Raw genomic sequence first — 16,306 nt, 5'->3', positions numbered from 1 at the left:
TCTACTCAGTATTTTGTAATAACCTACAGGGGAAAAGAAAATGAAAAAAAGATATGTATGTATGGATAACTGAATCACTTTGCTCCACCCTTGAAACTAAAGCAACAATGTAAATCAATTACACATCAATTTAAAAAAAGAAACGAAGAAAGAAACCCTGATAGACATTAACACTCACACTCCAATCACTATACTGAGCTTAGTGGACACGATTAAAAGATCACCACTCGAACCTCCTTCACTCTGTCCTTCAGGTATTCACCCGTAACACATAGAACACCTTTTCATTTTCAACAACATACATTTCTGCAGATAAAAAAGGTGACCCACACTTTCATTTTCTTTATTTTTCATTGATACCGTATGAATACAAAGTTTCTATAAAGCTACAAAATGTCTACCACTTTATCAAGAAGGCATCAAAATGTGTCACTTTGCAAAGACATGAAAACACCTGCAGGAACTGACACAAAAATAGCATTTTTAGAGTGATGAAATAATTGCACTTAACTGTCATGGATATTACAGTTATCACACATATGTACCGCGAAAGCTAGAATACATTTTTTTTTTTTACAAAGCACTTTATAAAAAAATTCTCTGCACACAAACCCTATAATTTTCATATAACTATCATACTAAAGATAAATTCACTTTAAAGCCAACACTTAGAACATTTTTAAACAAAAAGGTACCAGTACCTAAACACAGACATTAACAAATACAAGAATACTGTACTGCCAAGAGGTTTAACCAAATGCCTTTTGAAAGCTTCTGCAAATAGGTTAAGAAAACATATGTGAGAATTTGCACCCCCCACCCCCCATCTCTCCAATCTACCCGAGAGGAAGCTCACTGCCCAAAGGCAGACTCCTCAGCCCACTCCCAGCAGCAGTACAATATTGAAGGAACCACTGAGCAGATGAAACGCTTACATCTCAAGCCCATTTTATACACGTGACATGAAGACACAGACTGTGAGAATCCCATTAAGTCATTGAGAATGTGAACAAACACACGTGGCAAAAACCAATTTACATAAAATTTAAGCATATTAATAAGAATTAAAGGCTATTCAGGTTTCTTTTTTAAATGTTACAAAACATTTTTTCTTTTGTCATTTTTAGGCACGTAGTTTTTGCTTTTACTTGTTTTTTTTTCTTCCTTATCTGCAGTCATGAGCCTACTGAAAAAGGCCTACGGAAGTGACTCTTTCAAGGAGGTAACAGGGAGATTTTTTTTTTTTTTAAGAAGTGCAGTTCATATCTAATTTACACAGTGAAACTAATCACAGAAAAGGACTGAGGCAAAAAGGAAAAGAGAAGACAGGAAAGGAGGGAGGGAGAGAGAAAACCAGAGACTGGTTTCCAATTGATTCATACCTAGATTCTGTCAGCCTCTCTTAAGAAAAAGGGGAACGAGAAAATTTCACAATGGAAGTCAGACATAAGACAGCCAGCCTGAGAGAGGTGGAATCTTTTGGAATCTGACCCCACTTAATGACAAACAGAGAGGGAAAATAAATGCCATTTCAAATATTAAAATGATGGAGAGGGGGCATATGACAGACTCAATGCAAATTCACAGAGAATAAAACAAGTTAACAGCTTAGGAAGTAGGACAATAAATACAAATATTTCATCTTATTTAATGGTGCATGACTTCAGTGAAACTATCCTTTGCAATGCAATACATTTTAAATGCAAACCTTCATTCTTAACAATATAAGCAATGAGTTAATGAGAGAAAACTATTGCCAAAGAAAGCACAGTAACAGTTGAAGAGGGAAACAGGAAAACAAATATTTGATTAATTTCTTCCAAGTTGTGGTGTAGTCTTGACATGACAGGGAGGGGCTGAATTCAAGCAGCTAACTATAACTTGTGTTGAGCAATTTTCCTTCTCATTTGACTTTTTTGTTTTTTCATTGTATAAACTTCTATGAGTACTCACAACTTGGTGTGGATAGAAATCACTCCTGAAGTTTCAGAGAGCTCAAAGAGGGTATTCTTAAAGACACCAGGTAGAAACAGATGGATCATACACATTCGGAGGCTAACTTTCAACGATTCTAACGTCATTGTAAAGTCTATATTGGTAAAGAACAATCTTTTTTTTTTTTTTTTTTGTCCTGGCTTTTATTTGGCTGGTGTTTTTGCCTTCTCGTCCTTTTCACTCCTCTTCCTCCCCTCTATCAGTTTTCCCAATTTACACAAAGTTTTGATAAAAGCCAACAGGGACTCTAAAAGAGTTGCCCTTTAGAGGGCCGGAACATTCTTTGAAAATTCCGAATTGTGAGTGGTACTCTTTGGGAGTTTCTCATAGCACATTCAGACAACACTGAGAGTCAACATTTTCGCCCTAAGAAGAACACGTCAATTGTGATGACCCTAAACCATTTTTTTTGTTCTGCACTGTCATCTCAGTTTGAGGCTTCCAACTTTCAAAACGGTATCACTGCGTAAACCGGATAAGTGCGCGCTGGCATCTGAGTGGAAAGGCAGGCTCTACAGGCTGAGCACAAGCGTACGGAGAAGGTCACATCTGTCCACTGGCTGACAGCCTGCGGGTTGTGTGCAAGTCCCCTTGGGTGGACGCAGGGCTGGGTGACGGGCAGAGATGGCATACTGGGTCATGGCACACAGACATACCAGTTTCTGGGGATCCTCCTGCTGCTGTGGGCTCCAGGGCTGGGAGTGGTTGGGGGGGGCTCCCCTAGGGCATATGATGCACAGCAGGCGGGGTCCATGTCGTGCTCTTGTGAACAGAGGCCTGTCGTTGGTTATTCATCCCGGTAAACCAAAGGCATTACGGTGATCTCAGAATATTTTTGGTCTCTCTACAAATTATCATGATTATGGCAGCACTTTTCTAAGCTGGAATCTCAAACCAAAGGCACTTTCATGCTAGAGTGCAGAAGGTTCACAAATAGCTAAGTTTTTGGTCGTGGATTTAAAAGGCAACATTTAAAGTGTACAATTTGCTTTTCATAGTAAACTATGAAGTTGCAAGACCTTCCATTTTGGTATAGACATTGGACGGTGTGGTCAATGAACTGACTTCTGCTCATTTTGGATTTCAGACCAAGAAGCCAGTTTTTTATAGATATGAAGAAAAATGGGCTTACAAAAAACAAAATTGAAAGCAACACTTGCTTATTCTGTTTTAAATACTGAGCCGATTAGAAAAAGGGACATAGAGAACTGGTGTGAGAAAAGGCTGGCGGCACGACTAAGTATCACTAAGGCACTGCTTACTGAACGCTTTGGCAGCTCTGAATTGAAAACTTCCTACAAAAGTAACAATAGTAAGAGAAATGCTTCCAGCTTACAAAAGGGCTCACAGTTCCGAGGCAGCCTTCTGCACTGCAAACCCTACACGCAACATCGCGAAGATTTAAGGCTTTTCAGAAATGACATGTGCAGGGTTTCGCCACAGAAACATCAACAGAAGGAAAGAAGCAATGCAGACGTATCCTCTTAATGTCACAGGTGTGAACACCAACACACAAAATGGGTTCTACCCTTCGTTAGAACAGGCGTAGTGTACCAGAGCATACACAAAAATCATACAAGTGATCGGTACCTGGTTTGAAAAGTTGACTGTCATCTTGTGTGATTTAAATAACTTACGTTTGTATAAAAACAAACTGTAAAAGCCGCTAGAGTGTTGAGACCTAAAGAGAAGACTTGGGTCTGTAACACCAAGTTCTGGGCATGGGGGCTGGTTTTTTTTGGCTGGTCTGAGAGTGGGACTTTGCTGCTGGGATGTTTTGTGAAGAGAAATTTGATTCAGAGCCTGTGGCAGGTGAACTGTCCTTGGGGTAAGGAAAAGGCTCATCAGCTTTCGTATCTGCTGGTGGATGCCTCCCCAACAGGACCCTCAAGAAGAAGCAGCATCAGCCCCAGGGGATGCTCTTGCTCTGGCAGAAGAAGGGTCTTCCTCTCCCTCTCTTCCTCACCAAGCACCAGAGAGGAACAACCCCCACCAAAAGGCCAAGGATCAAGTGGCAAGAGTCCTAAAGCCTTCCTAGCCAGCTGTCACTGACCAACACGTGACTCTGGGCAAGTCATGTCTCCTCCGGGTCTCAACTCTCTCATCTACAAACTGGAGGAGGTCACAGGCATACCTCGTTTTCTCACGTTTCACAAATATTGCAATTTTTTACAAATTGAAGGTTTGTATCAAATGAGTCTACTGGCATCAGTTTTCCAACAGCATTTGCTCACTTTGTGTCTCTGTGTCCTGTTTTCATAATTTTCACAATATTCCAACTTTTTCATTATTTTCATATTTTTAATGGTGATCTGTGATCTTTAAGTTACTATTGTAATTGTTTTGGCATTTTTCAGCAATATCTTAATTAAAGTATGTGCACTGATTTTTTTTTTTCAGCCATACTATTGCACATTTAATAGACTACAATATAGTGTAAACATAACTTTCACATGCACTGTGTGACTCGTTTTACTGTGATAGTTGCTTTTTTGTGGTTCTCTGGAGCCAAGCCTGTGCTGCCTCCAAGGTATGCCTGTAGACTGTGCTCTCCTACAGCTTAGTAAAGAAAAACTCTAGCTGTCCTCTTACAAAATGAATCCTTCTCTCCTCCATCCTTAAAGATGAAGTGTTCCAGAAGTTTCTACAAATTCTACAAAAAACATTGAGTCTGACACTAAAAGCAGAAGGTCAGAAGAATTTCACTAAAATGATCAAAGGTCTGATTATGAGAACAATAACCTTATGAAAAATAATGAAAATAGGTGGCATTTTTTAACCAGATGAAATAAGGAATCAAGGGCAAATTAGAAATGCTATTTAAGCAGTGTGAGTTGATCATAGGGATGTTGGTAACCAGTTGTCCCCAGTTTCCCTAGGGAGGAAGGAAAGAATACTTGTAGCTGAGAGACTCTGTTGTGAAATAGAAGCTCTGAAACAGGAAGAAACACGGACAAAATGTCACATTAGAGTAATATTCCTACCTGTTTCTTGATGGCCTGAAACAAGGCTCCCAGGAGAGAAGCTTTTTCAGGATAAAATGGAAAGAAAAAGAAGATGTCAAATGTGGCATCTGTGACCTGTGGATGCAGGGCAGTGCTTTTTCAGCAGGGGCAATTCTGTGGCCCATGGGACATTTGGCACTGTCTGGAGACACTTGGGACTGTGACAACTGGGGAAAGAGTGTGTCTAGTGGGCAGAGGCCAGGGATGCTGCGAAACCTCCTACAAGGCACAGGACAGCCTTGCACCACAAAGAATTATCTGGTCCAAATGTCAACAGGGTCTAGATAAGGGCTGAGAAACCCTGGTCTAGGGTAGCTTAGACATTCTGGGATTCTAGGACATGTTTTGAAAAAGCCTCGACTTTACTTAGGTCTCTTGCTAAGATGGGAAATGAATGCCAAGAGACCAAAGATGGGTTCTTTAGTTTCTCCCTATTCAGGCTGTGGAAAGTGGCCTCCAAACTCTCCAGTGAAAGCACAAGATGTCCCTGAATCATTCCTGGTAGTGGAGGGTCAACCAGGAGATGGAGCACCCAGAAGAGAGCTATGAGGACAGAGCTTTGGAAAGGCTTCTTTATGGTTCAGAAAGCCTGACGAGTGAATAAGACTCTGCCATGAATGGTCAAAGACCAAAAATCAGACTTGTATTAGATGTCGTCACACAAATCTAATCCCAGGGTCTAATTTAGAAGAAAGAGAAATGGACCAGTGGTGAAGACAAGAAAACTGCCTGCCCTGGAGAAACCTTTAGAACAGGACAAGAAGCAAACTTAAGAGCAAAAAGTAACCCTCAAGGTCATCCATGGAGACCCCAAACTCAACTACAAAGGCATTTGGAGGAAGAGGACAAGTATCAGAGGGCCCAGCCTGACTCTGTGAGGCCAGGGTATGATCTACTCTTCAGTTAACAGATCTAGTCTCTAGCTGGTGTTTTGGGGCCTCAGTCTATTTGTGCTTTGAAAAAAGTAAATCCTAAGAGCCCTCCTGGCAGCACTGAAGAGTCCCATTCCCGGGAGAGAATGTGAACCAAATGCCTCTTCCCCGGAAGTTCTGGGATGGCCTGGCTTTTAGCCACGTAAGATCACTTGCACCCCTAGGTCCTGAGAAGACTGGGGGTAGTTTTTAGTAAGATGCAGGAGATGGGAGCAAAAGAAGCACCTGTAAGAGGGGTGACCAAGGGAAGTCGTAAGTATGATGAGCAAGGGAGAAGCTTCATACTTGGGCCGAAGACCAGATGGAAGGGTGGGCCGCTGGGCCAACTCTTCAGAGGCCTCCTCGGCCTCAGGAAACAAACTGTAGTCTGTTTATGGAGGGAAGATGCACACCATCCTGCTGGCTTACGTAAGGGATGTGCGTTCCAAAAGGGCTTGCGTAAGGGATGTGCACTCCAAAAGGGGAAAGTTCTGCACTTTTTCCTCTGGTCTTCCCAGGGACCAGGGCCATGGGTTTGGGTGCAGTCAGGCTTGGTTCAGTATTCCGTTTCCACAAGCCAGCCACACCCTCATGCTGCTGACCTCAGATACTAGTCAGTACACAAGCAGGGTCACACTTGGTTGGGGGGATAGGGAAGAGGGTGTGTAGGTTACTTGAATGTGACAGTACAAAGTTTTTTCATTTTTCTGGCCTGATGTAAAAGTCTTGACATGCTTTAAAACTTGCAAGACATTTCGTGTTCTGTAGTGTTAACATTCCTGACAATTATCAACAAGTCAATTTCCTCCAGGAAAGTGGGGAGTATGCCCTGTCCCCTTCCCAATGTATGGAAGTAACAAGACATGTGACCACATCAAACCATCTCTGCCTGGACAATGCTTTGGAATACGTGGGTTGGAAAGTCAAATCTCTCTTGGGAAGAAAACCTCCCAAACGAACCTATTTGGAAAGGGCAGAGATAGATAGCCGAGCCTCTTCAGCCTCAGTCAAGTAAGTATTGTGACTTATTGAGAGATGTCAAGAAAATGGGTGTCCTTAGAGAATACACCAAGATCTACGGACACAGACTGAGAAATACATATATCAGCACCTAGCAAACTGAATGACACTGAACAGATGTTCAATAAATAAGCACTGAATAACTACATATGCATATGTTTGCATGTACACACAAACACACACATAGCTACACCATGTTAATATGCATATTGGATCACCAGAAATAATTTATCCACAGGCTGGTGAGTATGCTTGTGATTTTCTGGGGAGCAGAAATCCTAAAACTGATGAGCCTTTTACAAGTTTGGTTTGATGAAATTTCTCCCAGCCACAGGGTTTTCTATAATTTGCAGCTCACAGTGCAGTATTCATGCCAATTTTGAATTTTTGTTATTTAATTTCAGTGGTTCAAATATTTTCTGATCTTAATAAAAAAATTTGGTTGTCCATATAAAATATAACTGCACACACAAGACTATAAACATTGTAAGCTTAGATTTTTCAGTATTTATCTACTTATTGCAAAAAGAGCCATCTTTTTTTTCATTAAATAATCATCACATTAGTACAATACAATTTTATATTTTTTAAATATACTATATATGTTAAGGATAAGGGGTGAAGTTTTCTTCCTCTGTAATACCTGTTTCAAGAGTTTAATGGATTAGGAGATTAGTTTTAACCTTGAGGAAAAAAGTACAAATTTGTCTCGTTAGGATATTTCTACCAAGTATTTCTTAAGGCTATATTTTAACATTTGGTTTCAAAAAGAAAGAAAAGTTTCATTTAAAAAATAATTTAGTGAATTACATTCTTTCATAACTTCCACCCTAATTAGTTACAAAGATAAGTCTAAAGATTCTTAGTTTTGTGTACTAATTTACATTTATATTTAAAGATTAATTTTACTTGTATCTTAAAACAAGAATTTTATGTTGGAAAAAAAACACACTAAATACATTTGTATAAACGCTGTAAATGTCCAATGGCAAATGCTCTGTCTCGATTTTTTTTTTCCTACCACAATGAGAAATAGGTCTCTGCAGACAGAGACTTGGGTTCTTAAGGTTCACCTTTCTGAGGAATTGTGGGCTATGGATCTGAATAACACACAGAAACAACTCGATTTCTCTTTTTACAACTGTACCAGAAGTTCACAGCTACAATGAGTATGAACACATGAAAAAATGACTTCAAACAGGATTTAGAAAAATCGGGGTGACCTCAGGGCCAGGGCAGCACCCCTGCATGGTGAGGTTTACAGTCAGTCGTTCAATCTGGAGAGAGTGTGTGTGTGTGCGCACATATGTGTGTGTGTGTATATACAGATATCTATATATATAAATAACCACGGTTAGTCCTTTACAAGCCTGTAAATATGATGCTGTGCTCCATGTTCACTATTTGAAACTTCAAATACACAGGCCATGCACAGGAGAGTTTCTTGTGTATCCCTGTTTGTTACCACCTGTTAAAAAAATAAAAGTGTAAATGGAAAAGTTTGTGAAAAATAAAGTACACATATATATATGTATAACTCAATCACTTTGCTAGATAGCAGAAATTAACACATTATAAATCAACTACACTTCAATAAAATTTTTACAAGTTTTATATATACATACACCCATATATATATCTATATCAAACACCACATGAATAAAAATATTCCACCTGTACCATGATGAAATGGTTTACTCGGGGACGAATACAAAGTCTAAAGTTCAAAAAGTTGATTAATTAGAGATCTATTCAGCCTCACTCTGCCCCCTCCTGCACAAACTCAGGATACTAAGGGTCCAACTTAAATCCTATCTAAGTTTAGTTACCATATGTAAGAAAGGCCTTAAAGATGGGGTCTCACTCATAATCTGAGCCTAAGAAGACACCACAAGAATTAGTGTGAGTTTTTTTTGAGGGGGGAGGGCTGTGACTTTTTTTTTTTTTTTAACAACATAGAGAATTTTCTATAATTCTGTCCTATAGGACAGTCATTTATCCTAGGAACTGTTTCCTATCTTATCCCTAAACCTTCACTAAATTTTGTTGCACAACAGTCAATGGGAGACATAACTCTGTGAATGACTTAACTCACCACTACATTAACATGTAGTGCCTGGACTCAGTGAAGCAAGTGCTGAGTGAAAAAGAACAGTCATGCAGTTTGAACCCATGCAGTTCAAGGGTCTACTGTATTTGCTGAATGGATAGAAATTCACAGAATAACAGCCAGCATCTGCTGACTGTTAACTATGCATCTTCTCGGTATTAAACACTCTGCAGGAAGAATCTCATGTAATATTCCAACTCCAGCAGCAGGTGTCATTTTACCCCCGTTTGACAAGGGAGGATGATTGGGGTTAATTTGTTTAAGGTTGTACTAATGTCAATGAGGTGCTTCCCTCCTAGCTCAGTTGGTAAAGAATCCGCCTGCAATACAGGAGACTCCAGTTTGATTCCTGGGTCGGGAAGATCCACTGGAGAAGGGATAGGCTACCCACTCCAGTATTCTTGAGCTTCCTTTGTGGCTCAGCTGGTAAAGAATCCGCCTACAATATGGGAGACCTGGGTTTGATCTCTGGGTTGGGAAGATCCCCTGGAGAAGGGAAAGGCTACTCCAGTATTCTGGCCTGGAGAATTCCATGGACTGGGATAGCAAAGAGTGGGACACAACTGAGTGACCTTCACTTTCACTTTCAATGTCAACAAAAAACCCAGATCTTCTGACTCTGAAGACCTTTTTCTTACCTGTTATGCCATGCTGCTCTAAATAAATTAATGCATACAGTGATGAATCATCTACTTTTTCTGGGTAATAAGGTTTTTTCAATACTAACATCCACCTGCTTTTCTAGTCTCACTCCCTGCCTCTTCCCTTACAGATCAAATACTCCGAGTGTGCAAGTCTTTCATCACTGAAATCTCTCTGCCTCATCCCCACATCCAAACAAATGTCATGTTCTGCTGCTTTTACCTCCTCAAGATTTCTTGAATCCACCTTTTTTTTTCCTACTGCCACAACCCAAGGTATCAGCAAACCTGATCTAGACTCCCCTACCAGGAGTTACTCTTGCTGGGCACCAGTTCCATCTGCACACAGCAGCCGCCATGACCTTGAAGAGAGAGATAAATCTGACAACAACACCCTCCTGCTTAAAAACTGAATGGACTCTTTTGAAATTCAGGATGAAGAAAAAGCCTGTTCTCCTACAAGGATGAGCATGAGAAGAGACAGGGCCCAGGCTGGCTGGTGCTGCCTGCCCAGCACCCTGCTTGCGGCCCTCCTCTTGCTCCCCATGCCAGTCACACTGCCGTTTCCAGTCCTCCCAGTGCCGCATTCCCTCCTGCACACAGTATTCTCTCCTCCCCTCTCTGCCTATCTAGCCATCTGGCGGACACCTTTCAGTTGTTTGTCGCTCAGAGAAGCCTTCCCTGACCTCTCCTTACACACCTCTCGGCACCGTGCACTGACCTTTACCAACCGTCCGCCACAGCTGAGTTATGCATCTGGTGACTCCCTGTGCTTGACAGGTGCCCACCTCTCTCACCAGACTCCAAGGTGCCTGCCCCGACTGTCCAGTGCACCGCAGCTCTGCACCTGACACGTCAGTATGCACCCATCGAATGACCTTTTCTTGGTAAATTCGAAAAATACATCTGCTTATCCATCAAGGCAACTTAAACATCATCTTTTAACATCCCTGAGAGTTCCCTACCTCACTCAAACTACAGGTGCCTGCTCGGGCAGTTCAATGACTCTCTTTCACAAGCGCACCACACCATGACAGCCCTGCAGGGTCGTCGTCTACTTTTCTGCCTCGTTGCCCTCACCAGACTCACATTTCCTGCGTTTTATTTGCGCTCCATTGCAGCAGCCAGCAAACCTTGCCACAGTTTAGCTGAACAAATGAAAACACTCTCAGTAACCAACGAAGTGGAGAGGGCAGACTTGAGCACTTTGTAAATGGAGGGAAAATGAGGTCTGGAGATTTTAAATGACTTCACCAAGGTCATAGGTAGAGCTGGGACATAACCCAAGTCTTCTCATTCCACGACCACGACATACCCTGCAAAGTGTCTTTTCTATCAATTCAAATCTTAATTTACGTCTATCACTGGCTCTGTGACCTCAGGGAGGCCTAACATTCCTCTATCCATAAAACGGGAATACAAATGACCTCACAGTTCCGCAGTGAGAATTTCATAATCTATCTACAGAAGATTCAGCATTGTGCCTGGAACCTCTGTGATCTAGCTTACCTTCTTGCAAACTTTCTATGAAAGAATATATCCTATATCCTATTTATGCTTCATGCTTGTGATGAAGGAGGAAAGAAAAAAAGTGTTTCTAGCAAGCTGTATGTCAAAGTATGACCTTGAAAGATGACTGGAATCCTTGGCCCACAATTCAGTTGCTGTCTTCCTTGGCCTGACTGCCATTATTAGGGCCCTGAACCTACAGGGTCACCTCAATTCCAGAGTCATCCTGATGAAACCAGAGACTACCCTACAGGCCAATAAGTGCCTGGAACTGGTCTTGGTGACATACAGGTTTTGTATTCCATGATCTAGTAAAACACCTGCAACTATGTCCAGCAGCTGTCATCCTGGCCATGTTCTTAACCCCACCCTCTCCAAGGAATCACTGAAAAGCACAATCTCTGCTGTTTATCAGTGAGATGACTTCATTACCCAGGAGCGCTGGCTTAATTTCATTTTCAACAGAAAAATGTTATTCCTAGCACATATTTATTAAGAGCTACTTATTCTTTACAACAAAGGGATTTATGTAGTTGATATGCTTTAAAATTAATTTTACCTGGTAAGTTCTTTGGATGGAAGTCATGTTTTCAAAGAGGCATTACCAATATAATAGTTAATGGGTTCTGTGGGTAATAGATACTCACAACTTTCCCAGGTCATATATTCTTTGGTTGTGTTTAAGGTCGGGTTTTAGGGACTGAGGACTTATTCCTTAATGTGCTGAAATAGTCTCACCGGTTTGTAAGAAACAGCTAAGACTCCTTCCAGGAGAGGGAGGGTAGCCATCCATTCAGAGAGTTTTGCTTAACTTCTGAGGTTATTTAACATCCACATAAGGATGCCACACTCACCTTCCGCTCATCTGAGCACTAAGGTGATTCATATGTCCTTAAGTAGCAACAAAAAGCATCTACAGCCAAGTACCTGCCAACATCCTAAATCTTGAACTGCTCAATTTTCACCAAATGTCATTAAAGAAAAGGAAAATAATGAAGAGTTAGTGAAGTATATGTTTTTTAAACTTTCTCCCAGACAACTAGCTTCCACGTTTCAGAGGGACATGGACACAGGAGAATCCACTGAGATTCTCTCCTTGGAATAAATGAAAGCAATATACAAAACCATCTGTCTGCCTACTGTCTGCCCATAATCACATGTCTATGAGCTGAGGCCCCCTGTGGCTTACTCACCAATCCCATATAGCAACGCGTCTAAACCTGGCTGCACACCAGAACTACCTGGGGAGCAGTAAAAATAAACAAAAACTATGATGCTCGGCTCCATCCTTCAGAATTTTTTAAAAAACATTTACTTATTTGGCTGCACTGGTCTTAGTTGCAGCATGTGGGATCTAGTTCCCTGACCAGGGATTGAACCTCAGCCCCCTGCGTTGGGAGCCTGGAGCCTTAGACACTGGATCACCAGGGAAGTCCCCTGAATCTTTAAAAGTGTCCTGGAGGAATCCAATACACAGAAGGTTTTAACTTTCTTAATTTTTATTTATGTATTTATTTTACAGTGGTATACAGGAACTGGTTCCTACTAGCTTTGAATGTAATTGTTATATATTGAGGAATTTCATGAGCTAGATGGCCACTGTAGCTTCAAAGTGTCCATGGAAGGTATATTTACATCATAAAAAATGGGCAAAAACCATAAGTCAGGGTTTTGGGAGAAACTAGGGGACAGCCTTTTATTTTCTTTCTTTTTTACCAGTACATTACAGGGCTTCCCTGGTGGCTCAGATGGTAAAGAATCTGCATGCAATGCATGAGACCTGGGTTTGATCCCTGGATCCGGAAAATGCCCTGGAGAAGGGAATGGCTACCCACTTCAGTGTTCTTGCCTGGAGAATTTCATGAACAGAGGAGCCTGGCAGGCTGTGGTCGATGGAACCGTAAAGAGTTGGACACAACTGAGTGACTAACGCTTATACACACTGATTGAAAAACAATGTCCCATTGGATCCAAAGTCCAGGTACAGAACTCCTGCTCTTCAAGAATTCTTATTCTAAATTCTGGTAACAAAGAATAACAAAGCAGGCCTTCAGAGGGCTGAATATTTTACCACAATATTGTCCTGCTGCCCCTTTTAGCAAAATCGCTTCCACTGAATTTTGTTTTGGCATTTTGCCTTTGGTTTAACCAAGGAATGTTTTTTTTTTTTAACCGAGCCTTGTGAAATCCATTACCACATACTTTATGGGTGTATTTTGAGGAGAACACTGTACTTATTAACCTTCCTAAGTCACCAAATGAAGTCTCCACGAGAAATTGTTTTAAAGTTAAATATTTGAGGAAGAAAAAAAAAAAACACACACAGAGCATTGCCCAAGGGAACTGGAAAACTTTCCCATCATGGACCTTGAGCACTACTGGTTTTTTCTTGCTCTTTAGCTGCCTGTTAAGTTTTGACCATACTTTTCAGCCCATAAATATTCTCCCATCTCCTGCTCCTGGTTATGCCATTATATTCTAGTTAACATTTCTCCTGGTACTGACAGTTTACATTTTGCTATATTAATATATGCTACCTAGAATAAGGCCTTGTAAACCCTTCCTGAAATGAGTGTAGGTATGCCTTAAGTACAAACCTGCTAACTCGGCTTTTGCCTCATTTATGGTTTGTATACTTCGGGGCAGCTGAGACTTCAACTTAGCTGCTGCTGGGATAAGCCGGGGAACTTTAGAAAAATACGTGCCTGGGTCCTATCCTCAGAGATCCTAATTTTACTGATCTAGGATGCAGTCCTGCTATCAGGATTTTTAAGACATTCTTCAGGTTTCTCTAATCTGCAACCATAATTGAGAATCTAGTTTCATTACTCCCACCCTCCTTCCCCAAATTCCAGTTCTGCCAAGCTTAGAAAGCCCAGCCAGATGAGAGCCCTTCTCTTTCACAAACCTGAGCCAAACCAAGTTTGCCTTATGGATGCATGAATTCAGCTGTTGACTGACCACCTGGGACCCAGACCCACCCAGGCCCCTCTTCCCTGGCAGCTTCATGGCTGAGTCTGACAAAACAGGAAGAGACAAAACAGTTACCAATAAAATAGTGAAGTTTTCCAAAACACTGTTCATCATATATTTCTCTGGTAAGTGTTTGAGCTTGTGGATGAAGTTGATCATATATTCACACATTGGGGAGCGGTTTATTCGGTAGACAAATCGGCCATTCTCAAACCTTGCGTATTCCGTCTGTGAGGGAAAAAGGGTTTATACTTTTGACTTCAACATACATGAAAAAGATATGATTGTCTATAAAAGCATTTCACTTTTTCAACATGAATCAGCTGTTGTGTGGTGCACTACTTATGTACTGAATCAAAGAAAACCCTAAAAAAAAAAAAAAAAGAAAGAAAAGAAAACCCTAACTCCAATTTTAACACCATACTCAGGATCCATTATTTTTTCTGGAAATTTTTTTAAAATTGTAAAAATACTTTAATGAAAAGTTGTATAGATGTTTTTTCAGCAAAGGTCAGGAAAAAAAATGCAATTGCCTGCTGAGTGATTCCCTACCTAGAAATTTATGAGAGCAAGCCCAGCTAGTCACAATTCTTCAAAGAGCCCGCAGAAGATCTTTCTTTACTGCGATAAGGCCTCATAGGCCAAAACCAATGCAGCTAATTTCTCTGCTCTAGGAAAAACTGCTTCACACTGATCAAGAGCCCCTGGCTGTGGTATGTCTTTAATTTTTAAAAATGTTTTATACATATATATATGAGAAGGAAATGGCAACCCATGTCAGTATTCTTGCCTGGAAAATTCCATGGACAGAGGAGCCTGGCGGGCTATAGTCCATGCGGTTGCAAAGAGTCAGACACGACTGGGTGACTAACAAAACACTTAAATACATATTTAAAGATCCCACTGAAACACTCAGAGAGAAGAAAGACAATCTTAGATACTTTGGATCAAAGAGGAATTTAAAAAGAAATTACAAGCTATCTAAAGAGTAATGAAAAAGAAAATATTTACATCAAATTTTGGGGACTCAATGAAGCTGTACTTGGAGGAAAGCAGCTTCATGTCTTCATTATTAAAGATGAAAAGTTACAAAACTTAGTACACACCTTAAAAAGTTAGTAAACCCTACAAAATAAACCAAAATCAGGGAAAATCAGGAACCAAAAATTAATAAAAATAAAAGCTCAAATGAGTGCAAAGGAAATAAAAAATGTAAACAGGATATAAAATCTAGCTTTTTAAAAAGACAAAACAAACCCTCCACAAGCCTAAGAAGGAAAGGAAAGGAGACAAAACAACGGTCACATTATCAATCGGAAGATTAAGAAAAGGTTACTTCATGTAACTCTATGGCAAACAACCAATCCATCAATCAATAAAAGCAAAGAAAAATCCAGTGAATATGATGATGTCCCAGCAAAACACAAATCACTAATACTCAACCAAAAAGAAGTAGAAAACTCCAGTAGGTCAATTACTGTAGAAATAACTAAAAACTATGTAGACATCGACCACTGAAAACAGTCCGAAGACCGAATGGTTTTACAGCTAAATTTTATGTAACCTTTAAAGAATTTTCATCTTGTGACATTTTCAGTGTTATTCAAACTATTCTATACCATAGAAAAAGGTCGGTATTCCAACTATTTTTGTAAAACTGATGTATATTCAATACTGACATATGATGAAGAGATTATAAAAAAAGAAAAGTACAGACTACCATCACTTATGCAATGCAAACATTTGATGCAAAACAGCAAACAATGCATTAAGGTAACCAAAGCAGAGCTTTCTTTGGGAATGCTGTGGTGGTTCATGCATGGGATGTTTGTTAACTCGTGATGTCAAAAAACTGGAGGAAAAACAGAGTAAGAGTTGGTGAAAAAGCATTTGATAAAATGTTGCAGCTATTACTAATAAAAAAATTAAGTAAAATAAGGAAGAGAAAGAATTTAACATAAAATAAAGACCATTTATAAAAACCAATAATAAATCCAATGTTAAAACATCAAAACGGTTTCTACTGACATCAGTAACAATGTAAGGATACTCACCATCACTATTTCTTTTATTTCTTTTTACAACTGTGTTGGAAGTTTTAGCAAATGAAAAGGTGAGAAAATAATAACAGTAATAATAATA

General features: G+C 40.2%; 1 protein-coding gene across 8 annotated transcripts in view; it reads right to left on the bottom strand.

The window, feature by feature from the left end:
• Nucleotides 330–16,306, bottom strand: part of TEAD1 (TEA domain transcription factor 1) — a 269,495-nt gene continuing 253,518 nt past the window's right edge. For all 8 annotated transcript variants that reach the window (XM_018059574.1, XM_018059575.1, XM_013969596.2 and 5 more), the window contains 2 exons: nucleotides 14,240–14,392; nucleotides 330–8,399 (listed from right to left, as the gene is read on the bottom strand). In XM_018059574.1, coding sequence (XP_017915063.1) covers nucleotides 8,286–8,399; nucleotides 14,240–14,392 — 267 coding nt within the window. In that variant the 3' untranslated portion in view covers nucleotides 330–8,285. The remainder of the gene's footprint in view (nucleotides 8,400–14,239; nucleotides 14,393–16,306) is intronic.

Source organism: Capra hircus, chromosome 15 (assembly GCF_001704415.2).
Source record: "Capra hircus breed San Clemente chromosome 15, ASM170441v1, whole genome shotgun sequence".
In the NCBI taxonomy this organism is placed as follows: Eukaryota; Metazoa; Chordata; class Mammalia; order Artiodactyla; family Bovidae; genus Capra; species Capra hircus.
This window is presented reverse-complemented; position numbering and strand designations above follow the sequence as displayed.